The 21,063-nt window shown below is 39.4% G+C and overlaps 1 protein-coding gene across 1 annotated transcript; it reads right to left on the bottom strand.

Moving 5' to 3' along the window:
• Positions 1-9,041: 9,041 nt before the first annotated feature.
• LOC111331042 (cadherin-12) lies at positions 9,042-21,063 on the bottom strand. The gene is made up of 8 exons (XM_088762134.1): positions 20,931-21,063; positions 19,775-19,849; positions 17,190-17,345; positions 16,801-16,923; positions 16,090-16,251; positions 12,483-12,553; positions 11,530-11,773; positions 9,042-10,359 (listed from the first exon to the last, which is right to left on the bottom strand). Exons 2-8 carry the CDS (start codon positions 19,817-19,819, stop codon positions 10,297-10,299), a joined length of 864 nt encoding a protein of 287 aa, XP_088618260.1. The 5' UTR covers positions 19,820-19,849; positions 20,931-21,063; the 3' UTR covers positions 9,042-10,296.

The raw sequence follows: 21,063 nt of genomic DNA, 5'->3' as shown, positions 1-21,063 counted from the left end.
ATCAAAGAAAACTGTAGCAGTTTCTAACAAATTTGGCCAAGGCCAAATGTAAATAAAAATGAAACTGAAAAAAATCTAATCACGACAGTATAAAGTTCTTCATCAGTTATTTCCACAAAGCTTTCATGAAGGCCAAACTCTTGTCTACGTCGGTACATGGTACTCTCGCTTATTCCAAGCAAAGCTGCTATTCCTTTCCAATTCATCCCTGTTTCTGTGAGAGTTTCGATTTGTTCTTTAGTAATGCTAAACCTGGGCCTCCCTCCTGTTCTAGCTTCTCTACTAGGAACCCAAGCGGGTGAACTTCTTTCGTTTATTTCTCTCTGAATCTTAGTGGTGTGGATTTCCTGCAACAAGCTTTGTGAAACCGAGAGCAGGTCTTCCACGAGTTGCTTCAGTTCATCACTGCGTGAATCACTGGCACTCTGTATTACAATTGCTATTGCATGAACAACTTGGAAATGATCCTCTAGCCTACTCTCTAAATAGTCTAAAAGAATAGAATTACGTTCATCGTTGAGCTCTTTCTCCACCTCATCGAAGCACTGCCTCATAGAGTCCAGAAACTCCTCTAAATCTTGACAATCTAGGTCATGGGCGGCCGCCATTTTGATTGCTGAGAGTTAACTGGGCTTTACTGCTCATGTAAGTCGTTGTTTTTTTATCCCTCGCCAATATGACCAATCGATATTCTCAACCCATTGGTCGATATTCTCGATCGCCACATTCTGGACCATAGCGATCGGTATTCTCGATCCCCAATCTGTTTTTTCAATCATCAATCGTGTTTTGGACCATAGCGATCGTCATTCTCAATCAACAATCGTTAATCTCAATCATAGCGATCTTCATTCTCGATCACCAATTGTGATTCTCAACCATAGCGATCGTTGTTCTCGATCCCCAATCGATAATCTCAATCATCAATCGTGATTTCATACCACTTTTGAATGGTTTGGCCTCTCATATTGCGTGGCCCGTGCGACGAAATAACTTCACGGGATTGGCAAAGTTTCAGTAAGAGCAAATCATACAAAAAATCTTGAAAGATTCAAGCTTACATCTCGTTTAACGTTTAAAGCGACATATTAACGCCTGCAACCATTGTGCTTTATACGAACCTCGCAAACTATTAAACACGTTCTCTTGTGATGCCTGCGAAAGTATTCAGTATAATTTCCGGTATGATTTTTGCCGACAGTCTGATCGATTTCACTGTGTGCTGAGACTGAAACTTTTCACTTCGAGTAAGGCTCCGTCGCACGGCCCAAAATTACATGGCGACCAACTGAGCTTCTTGGATATGTCCGTGTTAAAACACATGAAAGGACTCCAAAGCACACTTCACTCTGATTGGGAAGAAAAACACAAAGATTTTCTGGCACAAATCAGATGCCAGAACGACTGCGACCGTTTGGAACTAGTCTTGTAAGACAATGTCCCCAGGGGCTCTTCTGCTCTAACTTGAAATCGACTCACAGCCCCTGGGTCTCCGAGGATGTAACATTACATGTACTGACTTTGGCTAATAGAGTCTATGAGAGTAGGAATGAAAACGCTAATGTAAACTTATTTTGGAAAACAAATTCGAAAGCCAGGAATAATCTCGTTTGTTTTAATTAGATCCCCTTAGCCCCTGGGTCGCCGGGGATGCTGAAAACCCAGCCAACTTGCTTGACATCCTTCGTTGTTTTTCTAAAAGATTATGGCTGTAGGTGGATATTGAACCCGGGTTGGCGTGACCTGTTAGCTCGGAGATTGTTTTTCCTGGGCCGTGTTCACAGGATTTTCTCGCTTTCGCGTTGTCGCGAGCGAAAGAGGTTTTTCGTGCCTCTCCAAGAATTTATAGTTCAGTTCAAAACATGGAAGAACTTTAGGAAGAACTCAGGCTCACTTTGAGAAACGCTTTCTTGTTTCTAGTTCTTTAAAAGGTGACAATGGTTTTTAAAACATTTTAAATTGACTCAGAAACCAAACTTTGTAACGATTTGACGATAGTTGTTATGCTTACGTACGTGCGAAACAATTTCACTTAGCCTCGTTTTCAACTCGTAACTCTACGCTAAATACCTCGCTTCGTTAACCAATCAGACTGCGAGATTGTATTTAATGATGCGATTCCACGCTAAATACCTCGCTTCGTTAACCAATCAGAATGCGAGATTGTATTCAATGATCCGATTCTACTCTGTATTCAAACATTAATATCAAAGCGATCTTCGCAATAATGAACACTACTTGAGCAGCTAACAAACCAACTTGGAACTGGTCATTATGATGGTTCGTAATGAGCCCGGGAAGTGATTAATAAAATACCGTGAATATGATTGTAGATATATGAAAATCATTTATGTGAACTACTTGAGCAGTAGTAAAAAAAAATTAATCACGAACCATTGCAATGACTACCTCTCAGGTGGCTCGTTAGCTCAGTTGCTACAGCACTGCACCGATATCGCAGAGGTCATACAATCAAATCCGGTACAGGCCTGAAATTTTTTCAGGCCATATTTTCACTACTGCTCAATTTGTGTTCATTACTGCGAAGATCACTTTGATGTTCATTTCTTAACCTGCAGTTCACATAAAATATATGATTTTCATATATTCCCATTCATATATTCAATCCAGAAAAGGAACCACGAATAACAATTATACCCATAAACTATTTTACGGGCTTTATTTTCAGGATGAGGTGAAAGTAGCAGACTGATAATCGACGCAATTCTCTTCATAAAAGTGTACATCCTCAGCCATCCTTACAGAAAATTGTAATAAGACCAATTAAGGTAATAAATAAAAGAATTTTAGTTTTTATAATTACCATAACATAAGGGCAACGACAGCTAAAACGATGATAAGGGCAACGGTACCCACACTTGAACCCACCGCGGTAAGTACCGAGCCTCTTTTCCCGGTTTGAGCATCCCCTTTAAAAAAGGTACAGAAAATTAGTAATGAGAAGGATTAGCACGCTGGCCCCCAGTTGTTCAAAGGCTGGATAACACTATCCACTGAATAAGTCCGGTGGATAGCACAGTACGTTTTCTTCGCACGTATCTGTTGAGTGGCAATTTATCCGGTGGATAGCGTTATCCGCCCTTTGAAGAACGGGGACCTGACGTTTACTTTATTCAAGAAGACATTTTCAGATCAAGAAGAGAGCCTTTAGCTGAATCTTAAATCGACGAACTGATACAAGGCAAAACCAAACACTTGCCAAAGGAAGACTTTTTTTAAAAGATGTTTTACTTTCTGCTTATATAGAGAGAAAGAGCCATTTGCAGCTGTCCGATGCTACTGCTGTGAAATAGATGGACTTTCTCCTGCCGAACATTGTCAGTTATCAAACTTGTCACGAATCAATTTAGTTCCGGCGTAACAAATCGGACAAAATCGAACAATATATTTTCAATCGAACTCACTCCTTGAACTTGCTATTAATTATTCATTACCGAAAATAATCAAACACACTACAATCCTCGGCGACAAGTGGTAGCAGAGTGAGGTTACCGAGGTTGGCAACCTTTTGAATGTAGAAAATGAGCGGATGTATTCGTCACCGTTTAGGTCCGACGAGGAAGCGACTGGGGGAGTGAAGGATAGAACTAAATAAAGTCAAACCTTCCCCCGACAACAAGTTACTTTAGATGAAAGTGGTCAAAGTCAATGAATTACTTCTCAAGGTGGAGAGAAACCTCAAATCTTACAAAGATATACTGGAACAGCTACAAGAGGCATCTAAAAACGACGTAGCCAAAACTCAACGACTGGAAGATGAAATGGAACAGTTCCGCATTCTCGCACTTGATGGTGACGAAGCCATTTGCGATCTTAAAATACTTCTGGCAAAAATTACTAAACAAAAACAGAAGACACCTGAGGAGGAAAAACTGCGGGAAAGAGTTCAGCAAAGGGAACTTCAAATGGAAAAACTCCAACAAGAGAGGGACATTCACCTGGAAAAATTGAATCAAGGGAAAGAGATTCAAATGGAAAAATGAAATTGGAATTAGAAATGTTGAAACAGAATGAAATAGACATACCACGTGAATATGAGCTAAAGAAACTGGAAGTGGAATTGGAAGCTAAAAGGAAGATGGCCCAAATTGAAAAGGACATGAAGCTAAAAAAAAAAAACAGATATAGAACTTAAAATGAAGGCAGAAATGGAAAAGAAACGTCTTGAATTGGACAAACTATTTGGTGTCCCAATTACCCGCCACACTCCAACTCAAGCTTCCCAAACTGGAACTTCAAAACTTTGAACATTTTGAAATGGCAAGAATTCTGGGATTCTTTTGAAGCCTCCATTCACAAGAATCTAATCCTTCAGCCCGTGGATAGATTCAATTATGGTGGCTAAACACAGTTTTTGATACCTTTGTTTCTTTCACCATTTTCTCTAAAACCCTTGATCTCTCGGTCGCCAAAACTGGCAGCAAGCAAGTTAATAACACAAACTTTGTTTTTTTGATAGTTAAGCTGACGTATGTGCCGTTGCCATGGCGACCTGAATAGAGATAAACAGGCAATTAAAATCGGTTTTGTTTCTTTGTAGAAAATCTAGTCATTAGATTTTCTTTATAATTTGCACGCAACGAGCTTGTAACGATACTCACAAGTTAACACCATTTTGCTAACAAGGTTCACTCGAATTTCTAGAATTTCCTTTGTTTAAAATCAATTTTTTTTCAATACTCCGGTTATTTATTTCCAAAAGTAATTTCGTGCCAGATTTCGTGAAATTCTAATGAGTGGTTCTCAAGAAATAGACATATTTCTGAGAGAGCAATTTTCCATTCAATCGCAATATTTTTACTTACTCCGCATGCGCTGCATTTAACTGGGTTCTTTCGGTAACGACGAAAAGCTAAGAATTGCCGGGTTCTTTGCACCGTTAACTTTCCTAACATATCCTTGTAATAACAGATTGAAGCCCTCAATACACTGCGTCAACTATAGGGGGAAATAGCACATATAGTGCGGGTACGTGTTGAGTAAACAAAATGACCCGGCTCCATTGACGGCATGTTTGTTTTTTGCAATCCTTGTGCGCGCGCTGAATTGCATCAGCAAAAGCGCGCGCAAAAACTTTATTCAGCCACCTCAAAAGCTGAATTAGAAGGACACCGCGGAAATAAGTTTTCGCGACGTCACAGTAACTGGTCAGTGGTCATCAACTTTAGGCTGCCAAGCGCTTCCATATGTTTGTAGACTGAGTTCGATGAAGACATCGGCTTTTTGCGTGGTTTTAAGTTAGAAAATATGCATGATACTTCTCCTTGTTTGTTAAATTTGATCCTTTGAATGGGTTTTTAGTACTAAAACCACGTCTTAACAAAAAGCGGTAGAAGGGAGTCATTTTGTTTGGAGTTGTGTGCTGTTTGCCGACTTAGGCTGGCCGTCCAGTTACGAAGCGCGATCTTGGTTCTTCAGTCGCCCTCGCCTTCAGAATTGTCAAAAACAGCGATAGTTATCAGACAAAGCAGGAGATTAGTTCTGTAAGATACTTTTCCAGCGAGTCTGAAGACTGGTTGGATTTTTAAGTGTTATTAGTTTGAAGTGATACAGGTAATTGTGTTGTGAAAATATTCATACACTCACTTTGCGCCGACGTGCGGTGCCTTTTCATTTTGGTAATTATTCGCTTAGATGAGAATTTTACCTTTTTTTTCCCCATTCCACCCTTCTGATTTTCTGTGCCTTTAAAGAACGGGTGTCCGTAATCAAAATATGATAACATTTGTTCATTTCACATACTTGCAGTTTTATCAACAAGTTATCTCGTGAACAGGCACAACCAAACGTACTTAAGACATGTAAACTATAACTGTCAACATGTCAATATAACATATAACATGTCAACTATAACTGCTGTCAATAAAGGCTTAATTCAAATATTGCATATTTTCAGCGTCCTCAATCAATCGCCTTTATAATAATCTTTGTCGAGCCTTAGCGCAGCAAACAGTTCACAGTTTCTTCGATTTCCACTTCCTTTGTAAACATCACTAAACAAGCGTTATTCTGTTGCAACAACAGCTACTTTAATTTCCCAAACAGCTCTAATCGTTTTACACGAAAGCATTTTCAATGAAACCCACTTTATTATTATACTTTTATAACTCAGTCATTTGAAACTTTTACAGGCACATGTATGTTTACCTGAGGTCTATTCCACTATCTTGCGTGTGCATTGCATTAATTTATGCAAATAATCAACTACTCTTCTTCCATTCATTTTTTTAAGATTAGCTTTGCTCTGCTTTACATACACATCACATGCTCTGCCACTGTAAGGATAATTATGATCCCCATCAGTAATATTACATCATATCCCTACAGAACATTGTTATGAAACATTCCTATTTGACTTGTAGCCATTTTCTTTCAAGGTGGCAAAAAATATGTATATTGCTGAAATTAGTAAGAATTTCTTATTGACTACAACTACTGTAGCCATACCAGTGCTCCCCTCCCCAGTAATAAGTTGGGAAAAGGACATTTGTATGGTGCTATCATTGTTTACGTTTGGGAATATCCCATCCCTGATTTTTATTTGACTGGATGGGCACAGCAGTACACAGGCTAATTACAAGCTTTTGGTTACTCCTCATGACTTAGTGTTAACTGGGAATTGACAGCTGACTTAATCTAATCAATTTTCTCCTGAACATTTTTAACAAACAACTTTGACTTCAGAAATACTTCTGATAATTTCCCTCTGACTTTTCTAATTTGGAAGATTAATCATCATCAATCATTATGTTCTTTCCACCTCCATAAACACCCAACATAAGTTCTTTGTTTGTAATTCAAGCAGCTTCTGAATATAAGAAATCAAGTTTAGAAGATAGTTGATTCGTTCAAGGCTGTTGCAATATGAGAAAAGACAATACAGTGCTTTATTCACATAAATCGATTAAATTATATTATTATAATTATTTTACCTTACAGTACTTTTGTTTTTTAAACATTTGTTTTTTTTAAACATTTGTTTTCTAGTAGTACCATGATGGTAATGTTACTTTGTGAATCAGGGAGCTATATAAACCAGAAGTATTCTGTTAGCTTACTACGTTTTATGTTGCAGATGGCAGTAAGTTAGTAAAGAAAGAAAAGAAAAAGAAAAAAGAAAGAAATAGAATGATTAGTGAGGAAAGAACGGTATAAAAAAAAGACATACTACAAATTATTCATAATTGTGATGGGAAACAAATACTTGTTGGGAAAGTAAAATTATTGCTCAGAAAAAAAATTACAGCTTAGAAAAAAAAAATACAAACTGAGGTGGAAAGTGAAAACTTAATTTATTACCATTACAATGGACATTTTGTAATTAAACATACCTCGGTTCATTCTTCCTCTGGTTGAGCCAATTTTTGTATTTTTGGGGGCTTCAGTCCTATACATGTTACAGTCATAGGTTTTTGGCCAAGTGGGAATAGTGCTACAGTGCCTGTGCTACACGGGCATGTTTCGTCTTCTCGGCGAATCTGACCGGAATGCCGTTGACATGCAGATTTAGACGGTTCAAGCCACTGCTTTACAAACCTGATGGTGCAGCGTCCTTTTACACCGCTTCAGCCATTCAAAAACCGTCTCATTTTTAGCCTTAGTGCTCATGCTCTTCTATAAACAAAACTTAGTTGCCACGGAGCCGCCAGCGAAAAACAACAATTTCATATCGTGTGCAACTTCAGTTCGGCTTTGGCAAATTATATAATTGAGCTTGTGAACTATCCAAAAGGTGAATGGAGTTTCAAAGCTAAGTTTACAGTATCTTTCTAAGTTTTTCCTTTTTACGCTGTCGATTTGACTCACGGCGAAAACATTGTAAAAGTTAACGGCATTTTATGGTTTCGTTGAGGTGTCCGCTAACCAATAAAATACCGTATCGTGCCCCCATTAATGGCCGCAGCTTTTGTGAAAAACTGTGTTTTGAAGCTAGTCGAGCAGATTTCGGGTCACTGTTGTGGTTTTAAAAGCTCAAACTTACCAAAAACCCCTTGACAGCCTGTACACTTGACGGCCTTTCGATCCAAATGCAAAATGGCGGCCTGAAAATCTCGGGCACGCGCAGAAAGCAAAATTTCGAGATTTTGGGTTGAAAAGTAATGCCCCACTTATGACTTTTACTTTACGACTTTTACTTTTCTGTCTTTCTCCTGCCCTTTTATTCCCTCTCCTTGCCTGAAGTTTCTCCTCACTTGCTGGAAATTTAGTAGGCTTCATTTTGGTGTAGAGATTTTGTAGGAAACTACTCATTATTTTCAAACCACATGCTCAGAAAGGTAGGTGGGTAATGGAACAAGATTTTCGTGCAGATTTTCAGGTCAAAGTTACGTGGTTTTTTGGCTATTATTTTCTCCAATCTCCTTCACTCGATTGCGCTCATTCTGGTATCGTTTGTAAGATATTTTCAACCTGTTTAAGTACGTGCTCAAAGTCGTGCTCCAGGGTTAAAAGTGATGACGTCACAAGGCGTAGAAAGGGTGTGGGTCCACATGGGCGCATACGGGCGCACTGGACGTCAATAGGTTAAAGAACGTATTTCCGCGGTGTCAATTAGAAGGGGATGCCACTGCAGTGATCTCTAGGCTAAAACTAGCTAACTCTAACTATGAAGTAGCAGCAAATTTACTCCAAGAGAGATTTGGAAGAGATGAGTTCATAATGGATGGTCACTACTCAGCGTTAATGGATCTTCCTGCCCCTTTAAATGTCATTGCGAAACGTCGCAAAACATATATGATTGAGAAACATCCTTCGATCTCTTAGAGCTCTTGGCGAAAATGTGGACCACCCTCATTTTGTTTTCCTCATCAAATCAAAGATGCCAAAGTCAGTAATTTCCAGGATGTTTTGTTTTATCAACTAAGTTGAAATTGTAAATTGGCCACTGTAAATAGTTAAACAGCTGACGGTTCGAGCGTTAGCCCTTCGTCAGAGCCTTAGCCCTTCGCTAAGCCCTTGTCAAAGAAAGGACTACTGGAGTGACCAGTGTAAAGCTTGTCTAACTGTTGAGTCAAGAAAGGTAAAAATCAAAAGAAACTGTTTTATTTGCATAAGGCCGAATCATCTATTAAAAGATTGCAAAGTTAAAAAGCCATGTTTCCACTGCCAGAAAGTTGGAAATCACGACGGGAGTCTGTGTCCACAAATTAAAGGTTTTCTTCCAATGAAGGAAATGAAACTTTGCTCATGTTCACTGAACTCCAAATAGTACATGAAACTGAGAGTTCATTACTGGTTTCTGGTGAACGATTTCGTATGCAGACTGCACTGGCAGATACTGTGAACCTCAGTACTTCAAAGAAGCAATCTGTACAACTCTCGCTAGATTGTGGAAGCCAGAGGACTTACATAAGTAAGAATTTAGTAAATAAACTCCGGTTGGTGCCTGACGATACTGAAATCCTGACTGTTTTTACATTTGGAATAAGGAATTTAAGACTCCAGTGGTTGAGTTTGGTTTGAAATTGAAAAATGGATAGACTATGAACATTCAAGCAAATGTAGTTCCAAAAAAATCACTAGAATCACCCAGTGGGCACCTATTAATTCTAAGCTGTTTGAATTCCTTTTAAAGGAGCCAAGAGCGTCAACTTGCTGACACTCTCCCAAGTGAACTAGACGTGTCAACTGTGGAATTGTTGATTGGAAATGATTAGTACAGTGAATTGATTTTACCATAGAGGAAAAGATTGAGTCCTGGTCTTTACTTGCTTGCATCTCATTTGGGTTGGATCCTCTCGGGTAGAATGCCACCCTTAACCCCTTTGTGTCCCGCTCGAGCAACAGCAACTAAGGCACGAAAGCAGATGCAAAGACTCCTTTCTTCAGAAATAGGAACTTTCTCCTGGCTTCGGAGTGTCGCGGAGTTCCGCGAATTTGAACTGTAGTAACTGGAAACTAGCTATAGGCCTGGCTGTAGGCTCAGAGGCCTGGTTACTTAGCCACTTGGACTAAGAAACGTGTTTTGAGTGAACGGGAAACTTTGAACAGAAAAAAATTTTTTCTTTAACTTCGTAGTGAAATTGTAAATTTAGAGTTTAGAAGTAAATGTGACTGCATCCTCGGTGACAAGAAGGAAGAGGAAGCCATCTTACTTCAAAACTTGTTCCCTTACCGTAGAATGACGCCCTCACAAGCGTTGTGTCTCGTAAGGAATTTGTGGCAGATGCGTCTCGAGCCTCTACGATAAGGACAACAATGTCGTTTACGGTAAAGGTTATTGGCGCAACGAGAAACAAATCCCCGCTCGATGAATTAATCCAAAATAGCTGCTTTTCATTTCCATCTGTTATCTTCAAATGCCACCTCAGCATTTTGACCAATATCCTTATCACTTGCCTGAAAGAAAAAATAACAGCACAATCAAGACATGAGATTGGGAAAAGTGCGATTCTCCGCTCACTTAGCATCTATGTTCATTCATCGGCTTTTTCTTGTGTGTCTGTGTGGATTTGTGTCATCCTGTCTACCTTTCATGTGACTGCGTGTCTGTCTATCTCGCCTCGTCTACTTGCTAAACCCTGGACCTGGGCCGAACTACCAATTAGTTCGTGGTAGTATGCACAAATTGAAGAAAGAGGCCTGATGTCGAAGACACAAGCTTGCCAGCCTCTTCCAAAAATATTGCCGCCTCATAACGAGGGTATTGGCAATGGGTATTTCTTTCGCTCTACTAGCCTAGATTTTTGCACACTCTCATCTAGAAGAAGGTAGGATAGCTTCTAAGATTCTATTCTTAACAACTCAGAACAGTTACCCTTAAAGTTCCACAACACCTTCACAGCGTCGAGTAAAAATACGGAGGGGTGGTTGCCGGGATAGGCCATGCTCAATAGGAATAAGGGGGGCAATTTTTCAAAGAAACTGTGGTGCTGCGTCGGTGGGGGCAACAAGGTAATTTGGTAATATCAACTAAGTTGAAATTGTAAATTGGCCACCGTAAAGAGTTAAAACGCTGACGTTTCGAGCGTTAGCCCCTCGTCATGCTCAATAGGAGACGAGAATCGGTCAATGCCATAAAACCCTACAGAGAAGCTGTTTCAATAGGCCTTTTGCAGCTAGAGATCACGTGCTTAGATACCGCATACCAACGCCATACTGAAGAGCAAGCACTCCAGTGATCTCAGACAGTATAGAGGTCACATAGGTCTGCATTCAAACAAAGAATACAGCGGATAACTGGTCAAAAGGTATCCCAATTCGAGAAATCCAGTAAGTAATCAACAGCTTCCCCGGAGTGTATCAGCAGCAAAATCACACCAAAATTCGTTTTTCGCTGATACACTCCAAGGAAGCTGTTGATTAAAACTTACAAGATTTCTCGAATTGGGATACCCTGTAGCTTGTTATCCGCTGTATTCTTTGTTTGAATGCAGACCTCTGTGATCTCTATTTTGTCTGAGATCACTGGAGTGTTTGCTCTCCAGTATGGCGTTGCTATGCGGTATCTAAGCACGTGATCTCTAACTGCAAAAGGCCTATTGTTACACGTCCCAAGTAAAAACTCACATTTAAGTGTAACAGAAGACTAGGCTTTGCATGCAGGCTCAGAGACATTGTGTACTCCTCTTTAGCTAGCACTGGCGGATTATCATTAATGTCTTCAACAGTTACCCGTACTTCTGCAAGGCTTTTGTAAGACCCGTTGAGAAAGTGAAGATTTGCCTCCACAATAAATAGGTGAAAATCAGCGGTCTCACGATCAAGAGCTCTAGCAGTCTTGATTTCACCAGACGTCTGATTTACCTCGAACCTGGAACGTACAACAATACAAAGGCGACTGGTCATTTAGGCTATCGAATCAAGTTCACGCTCATGATTCAGAGCAGAGCGCAAAAGAAAAAAAAAACCCGAGGGGAAAAACAGAGGTAAAAAAAACTTTCACGAGTCTGCTAGATACTTGTTGCCCAGAAGAGTAGATCTCCAAAAGAAACCGTAACCGGACGAATAAGACTTATGTTGTCAAAATTTTCTTCACAATTTCAAGTACCGAAATAAAGTTGGAAACAGCGATCACTACAAAATGATGATAGCTTTGAGAGTGCTTACCAACGATGGTGGTTGTTGTTGGTGCCAAAGCAAGTCACTCCTCTCGTAAAATTACTCTACTCGCCATATAACTTAAATTCAAGCCTAATCTCTGAATTGAATCGGAATCAAATTAAACACTAGATGTATCCAAACAAGTCACCCGAATACACATCAAACCAATTAATGAACGAGGCAAAGAAATAAAAGCAATCCTGAATAACTTTGGGCGATCAATTTTTAAAACGTGCTTCTGAATTCACCAGTGACACATTTGCTGTGATTTCATATTTCGGTACAGAAGAAAAGTCTTCGAGGCGAAAGGGAACGAAAGGAAGATTCCAGGAGTTTTGATAGTAATTTAGCTACAAAACGGCACGAAACTATACGGGTTACGAAAAATCATACAGATAAATGAACAACTAAAAACTTACAAATACTTGATTTGTTCATTCTTCAAATAGCACGAGATATTTTCACTCAAACCAGTATGGCGGTTAACTGCCTGGAGACAAAAACATATACCAGTAAATTTCAAAGGAAATTTTGTTTAATATACATGAATTAATTAATTACTATGCACCAAGGTGGAGGTGGCTAGCGGTGGATATTTACCGAGCCCGCAATAAATATCCACTTTTAGCCACCGACGTTGAGGTTAACCATTGTTTTAGTGTATACCAAATAAATAATAGCCACTATTTGGCGCCAAAATAAGCACGAATGATTGTCCGTGAACATTTTCCATTCCAAGATTCCGAGAACCTTGAAGTTCGATGAAAACTGTGAACTTCGAGGAACAGATAATGTCCAAGGACAATATACGGGCATGTTTTTGCACAAAATAGAGCCTATTGTGTTAAGTATCCTTAAAAAATTTCGCAACGCGCTTGAAAGTATGTTTACGAAAAGCATACTAACAACAAACATATGAAACATATGTGTGAACTGCGGTTATGAGACGTATATGAGAACGATTCTTCGCAGTAAAGCACCATTTGAGCAATAGTGAAAATCAGACCTGAAAAAAATTTCAGGCCTGTACGGGATTCGAACCACTGACCTCTGCGATACTAGTGCAGCGCTCTACCAATTGAGCTAACAAGCCAACTGGGAGCAGGCCATCAAATTAATTCGATATAAACCCGTAGATGATAAATCAAACAACAACAAACATATGAAACATATGTGTGAACTGCGGTTATGAGACGTATATGAGAACGATTCTTCGCAGTAAAGCACCATTTGAGCAATAGTGAAAATCAGACCTGAAAAAAATTTCAGGCCTGTACGGGATTCGAACCACTGACCTCTGCGATACTCAGAGGTCAGTGGTTCGAATCCCGTACAGGCCTGAAATTTTTTTTCAGGTCTGATTTTCACTATTGCTCAAATGGTGCTTTACTGCGAAGAATCGTTCTCATATACGAAAAGCATACTGTTTGCCGCGTGGGATGGGGAGTTATCTTTCGAGTGTCCACAAACAAATATTTCCCTTCGTCTGTAACAACCACTGAGCGCTCTCTCATCTATCGTAGTGGCGATGGTTTGAAAACTGAGGATTATCACTTGGGTGATATCCTCGGATATCACCCAGCTTTATTTAGTACACATTTGGTCATATAATGCGTTTTAACAACAACAAACATATGAAACATATGAGTGAACTGCGGTTATGAGACGTATATAAGAACGATCCTTCGCAGTAAAGCACTATTTGAGCAATAGTGGAAATCAGACCTGAAAAAAATTTCAGGCCTGTACGGGATTCGAACCACTGACCTCTGCGATACTAGTGCAGCGCTCTACCAATTGAGCTAACAAGCCAACTGGGAGCAGGCCATCAAATTAATTCGATATAAACCCGTAGATGATAAATCGAACAACAACAAACATATAAAACATATGAGTGAACTGCGGTTATGAGACGTATATAAGAACGATCCTTCGCAGTAAAGCACTATTTGAGCAATAGTGGAAATCAGACCTGAAAAAAATTTCAGGCCTGTACGGGATTCGAACCACTGACCTCTGCGATACTAGTGCAGCGCTCTACCAATTGAGCTAACAAGCCAACTGGGAGCAGGCCATCAAATTAATTCGATATAAACCCGTAGATGATAAATCGAACAACAACAAACATATGAAACATATGAGTGAACTGCGGTTATGAGACGTATATAAGAACGATCCTTCGCAGTAAAGCACTATTTGAGCAATAGTGGAAATCAGACCTGAAAAAAATTTCAGGCCTGTACGGGATTCGAACCACTGACCTCTGCGATACTCAGAGGTCAGTGGTTCGAATCCCGTACAGGCCTGAAATTTTTTTTCAGGTCTGATTTTCACTATTGCTCAAATGGTGCTTTACTGCGAAGAATCGTTCTCATATACGAAAAGCATACTGTTTGCCGCGTGGGATGGGGAGTTATCTTTCGAGTGTCCACAAACAAATATTTCCCTTCGTCTGTAACAACCACTGAGCGCTCTCTCATCTATCGTAGTGGCGATGGTTTGAAAACTGAGGATTATCACTTGGGTGATATCCTCGGATATCACCCAGCTTTATTTAGTACACATTTGGTCATATAATGCGTTTTAACAACAACAAACATATGAAACATATGAGTGAACTGCGGTTATGAGACGTATATAAGAACGATCCTTCGCAGTAAAGCACTATTTGAGCAATAGTGGAAATCAGACCTGAAAAAAATTTCAGGCCTGTACGGGATTCGAACCACTGACCTCTGCGATACTAGTGCAGCGCTCTAGTATCGCTCTAGTATCTTTGTTCGATTTATCATCTACGGGTTTATATCGAATTAATTTGATGGCCTGCTCCCAGTTGGCTTGTTAGCTCAATTGGTAGAGCGCTGCACTAGTATCGCAGAGGTCAGTGGTTCGAATCCCGTACAGGCCTGAAATTTTTTTCAGGTCTGATTTCCACTATTGCTCAAATAGTGCTTTACTGCGAAGGATCGTTCTTATATACGTCTCATAACCGCAGTTCACTCATATGTTTCATATGTTTGTTGTTGTTCGATTTATCATCTACGGGTTTATATCGAATTAATTTGATGGCCTGCTCCCAGTTGGCTTGTTAGCTCAATTGGTAGAGCGCTGCACTAGTATCGCAGAGGTCAGTGGTTCGAATCCCGTACAGGCCTGAAATTATTTTCAGGTCTGATTTCCACTATTGCTCAAATAGTGCTTTACTGCGAAGGATCGTTCTTATATACGTCTCATAACCGCAGTTCACTCATATGTTTTATATGTTTGTTGTTGTTCGATTTATCATCTACGGGTTTATATCGAATTAATTTGATGGCCTGCTCCCAGTTGGCTTGTTAGCTCAATTGGTAGAGCGCTGCACTAGTATCGCAGAGGTCAGTGGTTCGAATCCCGTACAGGCCTGAAATTTTTTTCAGGTCTGATTTCCACTATTGCTCAAATAGTGCTTTACTGCGAAGGATCGTTCTTATATACGTCTCATAACCGCAGTTCACTCATATGTTTCATATGTTTGTTGTTGTTCGATTTATCATCTACGGGTTTATATCGAATTAATTTGATGGCCTGCTCTCAGTTGGCTTGTTAGCTCAATTGGTAGCGCTGCACTAGTATCGCAGAGGTCAGTGGTTCGAATCCCGTACAGGCCTGAAATTTTTTTCAGGTCTGATTTCCACTATTGCTCAAATAGTGCTTTACTGCGAAGGATCGTTCTTATATACATAAATGCGTTTTGTTTAGACCAATCGCGAGCGAGCAAAAATAGTCGATGGATCATAATAACATGTATCGGCAATTTTGTATTAGTCATTGAAATTTTTTTTTGCATTAATTCGTTTACTCATACTGGAGAAGGCATTCAGGAAGCTCCTAACCTAAACTGTAGTGGCCCTTGATGTGCTTGACCTTGGCTCTTTCCAAGCAGAGTTAAAACAACAACGCTTAGAGTATCATGATTGAATACACTCCGTAATTCTCAATTGGGCTCAGGAATACAGCATGAAAACCACTGCAACTAGAACAGCATACCTTAATAAATCCAACAGTGAGGCCGCTCTCGCCTTCGTCCACGCTAAACGTGAAAAAAGGATCTTCAAATAATGGAGGGTCAAGGCATCCTGAAAGATCCACAGTCACCAATGCGAGCTCTACCAATTGCGACCCAGTAGAATCTTTGGCTGAGACTGAAATCTAATAAATTGGTGTATTAGAAAAAGTAGCCCAAAGGAAAACGTCAAAATGGGCAAACAATTAAAAGCGAGGAATAAAATTACTCCTCTCAGATCTCTCCAGCTTTTTCATCACTCATTTGCCTATTTTAATTTGAGGATTAAAAAATTCCAAAGTTTCTTTTTTCTCCACTCCCCAGACAGGTAATTTGACCAAAGTCTAGATATGGTTATTTCAATCTTGCATCATCTGCAGTTTTAAATCTTAGTTGCATGTGTTTAAAAACTTGTATACCAAAGCTGTTTTTCTGTTCTTCCCTAGCTTTCATTAAGGAGCAAAGGACTGGCTGATTGATGACTATTCTGTCAACCTGTGGTGTGACACAGACAGTGTGTGTGGTTTTTTTTTTTTTTGTATTTTTAGACTCCTCTGACAATCCTTTACCTCATGAGGCTTTCCTAATCCTTAAAATTAATACACGCTGTTCATTGCAGCAAACCTGGATGAGTAAACTATAAAGGTAATTTGGAATCTAGAGATTTTGAGAAATATGCTATTAGAGGAAAATACCTCTAGAATATGATATGTAGCATCATCTTCCACCAAATTTCTGACAGTCCGCAGGATACCAAGATGGTCAACAGCGAACAGATCTGAAGAATTACATGTTAAGACGGCGAAGGACACATTGGACTGAAACAGAAGGAATACTAATCCACAGGTAACACTCAGAGGTATTAAGAATGAAATGAATGAGATCTCAACTGTGAATGAAATCACTAGGTCACAAAGTGGTATTTGAAACTGTACAAAAACATTTTTAAAAGTTATTCTGTGAACAAAAGAACTGTGGCTGAACACTTTCCTTTGGAAGTCTGCTGGTCGAGCACAATTCAACTTATTGGTAAACCGATTCTTAAAATACATTTAATTTAAGTATGGTATATATTGATGCTTACTATATTGTGCACACTTGGTGTCTGCAAGGCCAGCTGCATCACAGCATAGCTTGGAGTATGGTGAGTTATATTTGCTTCATAAGAGTGCTGAGATAGCAGCAATTCAGAATCAAGACAGGCTTCATTTGTATTGCCCACACAATATGTCACACAGTACTATGAAAAATGAACAATAAAACCGGTTTAACATTGTGCAAATTGAAAGTGTCATTTTAGTATTGAAGATGGAAAAGTATTAAATTCCATAAAATTAATCTACACACGTGTGCAAGGTGTTCATCAAGGCAAGTGCATACAAAGGAACTTTTGGCAAAAAAAAAAAAAAAACAGGAAAAAATGGATTGGAAAAAACTTAAAGTACCCCTGAGACGAAAATTGACCATTTTATTTTGGCCTAAATTGTTTACACAATGTTGAATTGGGTCAAGCTAAGACCCTTTTGCCATTAAAACCTCAAAACAAACCTTCGATGACCAATTTTTACCGATTCAAAGTCGTCCAAAAATCGTCCGCCATTGTTGAAAACATGTTCCGGCCGAGCCCGCAAAAACGTCATTATGACGTCAAAGGCTCAACAAACTTTTATGCTTTGCTTTGTCACAACTCTCTTTGTGCGCTGCACAGAGAATCACACATATTACTTTTTTGAGAACTGCTTCGTTGTCAGTCGAAAAATGTCGACTTTTTCAGACGATGAATTGTCCCAGAAATCATCTGAAGCTTCTGTGGATAGTTTTGCGCCGACAAACGATGAATTTTTTCCATGCGAATAAAGATAAACACAGAACGGCACGGACTCCCCATGTGGCTTTTGTGGTCATGTCGCTTTATCGCCTTCGAACTGTATTTTTGCTTGTAGTAAGGGATTTTCCTTTATTGTGAGAAATGATCGGGTGATTATTAAAAATAGTTTTCGGCAATGGCTAGTTGTGTATCCGAAGGCGGATATTGGGAGTTTGTGAAAGCCATTTCTAAGCCATCAATGTATTTTCCCCGATGCATTTGGTCAATGATCTCATTAACCCTTTCCTGCGTGTTTTTTACTATCGGTGCTTTGAGAGGTTTGAAGTGAGCTCTGTTGTTGAGTTGCACTTTGGCCTCTTTCGTTTTTTCTGTCTTATTCATGATAACTATTGTTGTGTTGCTTCGGTGAAGTTTAAAGCAGAGTTTGTTTCAACTCTTTTAGAGCCGTGACCTCGTTGCGTTACAAAGTATTTTTTGGCTTAGATGCCATTAGATGCAGTCTGCAAGTAGCGTTAAGACAATTTTCCAAGTGGCTCTGAAGGGCGATAGAAGACTGAACCGGTGGCATTCAGTTTGATATGAAACAGAAGTGGTTCTTGTTTTGTCCGTGAAAGGTGTAACGGAGGCGCATTCGTCTTGCGAATAAATCTCGCAAAAGTTGGCCTGATTTTAAATTTGTTTGTCACGGGCGTTGGGTTGAATTTGAGACCCTTTCAAAGCACGCTGGCTTGGCTGTCAGATGGTTGATAGTTTGACAGGTTTTTAAAGAAATTTTCATTTTCTCGGATTTTGGCTGTAAGGCTACATTTCAAAGTGTTTTTACGCTCTGTGTCTTAAGTTGTTCGTTCTGCTTTCGCTGATATTAAAGCCAGCTTTTTTTAGAATCAAGGCACACAATTATATTTTTCATCTCTTTTGTATAAAAGTGAGCTCTTTGAGGTCAGAAATCTCAATCCTCAATTCGGCTATTTTATCATTCTTATTTACGATGTTCGCCGAGTACTTTCCTTTGTGTAAGGTATTCTTCCCGTGAGTTGTTATAGGTGGATATTGATCAGCTCATATGTAAAGGTGACAAAATCCGTGGAGGTTCGTAGACTTCGCTTTCCGGCGTCGAGATCGTACTGAGGACGGTTTTTCTTGTCCCTTCTCTTCTTGAACAGTAGGCACTGAACCCAGCAGAATTCTTCGCCTAGATCCTTCAAAGCAGAGTCAATTAACTCTGTTCAAAGTACACAGATCTCTCGAAACAGTCCTCCGAGAGGTGTTCGGAGTAGATTACTAATATTTCTGTAGGATTCAAGTTTACTCGGCGAAGTCGCACAAATCGCATCCGTTTTTCCCGCTCTGATCTATTTGCAAGGCTCCGATGCAGAGAAATACCTGCAGCATGGTCTGCACGATTACTTCAGCTTTGAATTACGCATCAATGCCCAGTCATTTTTGTTTAGTTTTTGTAATAGAGTAAAGCACTCTTTTATGTTTGCTTGACATTTTGCCTTGTGAGATTTTCGCGTTGAGCCTTTGACGTCACTTCCTCTGAGTCCTGCGATCAACTTCCGGAACATGATCAAATAATGGCGGACGCGAAATCGTGAATTTAACGGCCCGAAAAAAGATATTTCTGGTGCTCGGTCTAAACTGAAATTTTCCAGAGTAGGTGAAAGAGACACACTGAACACGAAAATGGAAAAAAATGATGTATGAAAATTTTGATCTCAGGGGCACTTCGAGAGAAGCATTTAACTGAGACATACATTTGTCACTATTAAAGGTCTTAAAGGGTTTTCATTTTTTACCACAGCTCAAATATAACATTTGTAAAAATTCATGGTTTTTACCAAGGTGTCCACTGTAGATTGATTGGAATCTTTGCTGACTGCCATCAGAAATGTGCCCACATAAGACACATTTGACTGTGAGAAAGGGGAATGAAAAACACATTCTCATACCTAGGATTTCACTCTAAAGTAGTGGTAGTTGGTGGTGCACTGATGATCTCAATAATGCATTTGCTTTAAAGATACCTTACATACTAATATTTTCAAGAGGTACTATATCTTTTATCCACTCTAATTATGAGTTTAGATGGTACCACCTTCAATAAACTACCTGAGGACCCTCTGCCCTATTGGAGTAGCATTTTCAGGTTTGACACAGTATGTGTAAAGGTATTGCAAGGACCAAATCTCCTTAAATGAATCCACATCCCTGCCTCCAAGCAAAACAAGTGCCACGCTCCATGTACCTCTGAGTAAGCTATATCACAGCACAGTCACAGCTTTACTGCCAAGCATGGCAGTAATACATCTCATGTTAATTTGCACACCAAGCAATATACCATGCTCACAGTGATCTCACCATTAGGTGATCTAAAACCATAAAATGGTAATCACCAGAAATAAGACTGAGTCACCTGTAAGGTGGTACATAAAAACCAATAAGAGTGTTATGTGTAGGTTTACATAATGTTTTATGCGAAAGTCTGTCACATTTTAGGCTGTAAATAACATTGAATAAAACCATTACAGCTTAATGGAAGACTGCTAGAGTCTGGTCACAAAAGTGGCCACTTCCTTCCTGTTATATAAAAATTATTTCATAAAATCATTCAAAATTTATATTTTGAGGCAAGAAACCAAATAATGTGAGGAACTGAGTACTATAAACAAGAATGATAAATAACTCCAGAGAGTTTAACCAGGAAATCTGGATGATCTCTTTCTCCTTCTCCTTCTCAAAGCAAGGCAAATTTTGTGGTAAAAAAATAGCTTGACCAATTAGGTATGTGACCAGATGCTAGCTTATTTTAAAAAATTAAAGTAATGTTCTGGTTTGCCAGTCATTTGGCTTATGTGGTATTAAATTAAACAGTGTGCATGAAAGTGGCAGATATCAACCATGTTGCATCCTTCCTTCATAAGTATCCACTGCCATTCATTTCCTTATTAAAGAAAAATGTGTTATTGACTAATGTTAACTCTCCTCCATTCCTACCTGTGCTATATTTACAGTTTTTTTGCTGTATAGATTTCCTGTTTTAGTGTTAAGACCAAAAAAACTGTTATAAGCAGGATCCTGTTGTACATGCCAGATGGTATGTACACTGAAGCTTGAGTTTATGAATGAA

The sequence above is a fragment of the Stylophora pistillata genome, chromosome 5 (genome assembly GCF_964205215.1).
Source record: "Stylophora pistillata chromosome 5, jaStyPist1.2, whole genome shotgun sequence".
Classification (NCBI taxonomy): domain Eukaryota; kingdom Metazoa; phylum Cnidaria; class Anthozoa; order Scleractinia; family Pocilloporidae; genus Stylophora; species Stylophora pistillata.
The sequence above is the reverse complement of the archived record's forward strand: the minus strand, read 5'-3'. Positions and strand labels throughout refer to the sequence as shown.

Coding starts and splice junctions, on each gene's coding strand:
- LOC111331042 (XM_088762134.1), bottom strand. CDS start 19,819: ATGGCAGTCAGCAAAGATTCCAATCAATCTACAGTGGACACCTTG. Junction 17,346..19,774: donor AATCTACAGTGGACACCTTG/GTAAAAACCATG, acceptor CATTTTTCATAG/TACTGTGTGACATATTGTGT. Junction 10,360..11,529: donor GTCTTCTGTTACACTTAAAT/GTGAGTTTTTAC, acceptor TTTTTCTTTCAG/GCAAGTGATAAGGATATTGG.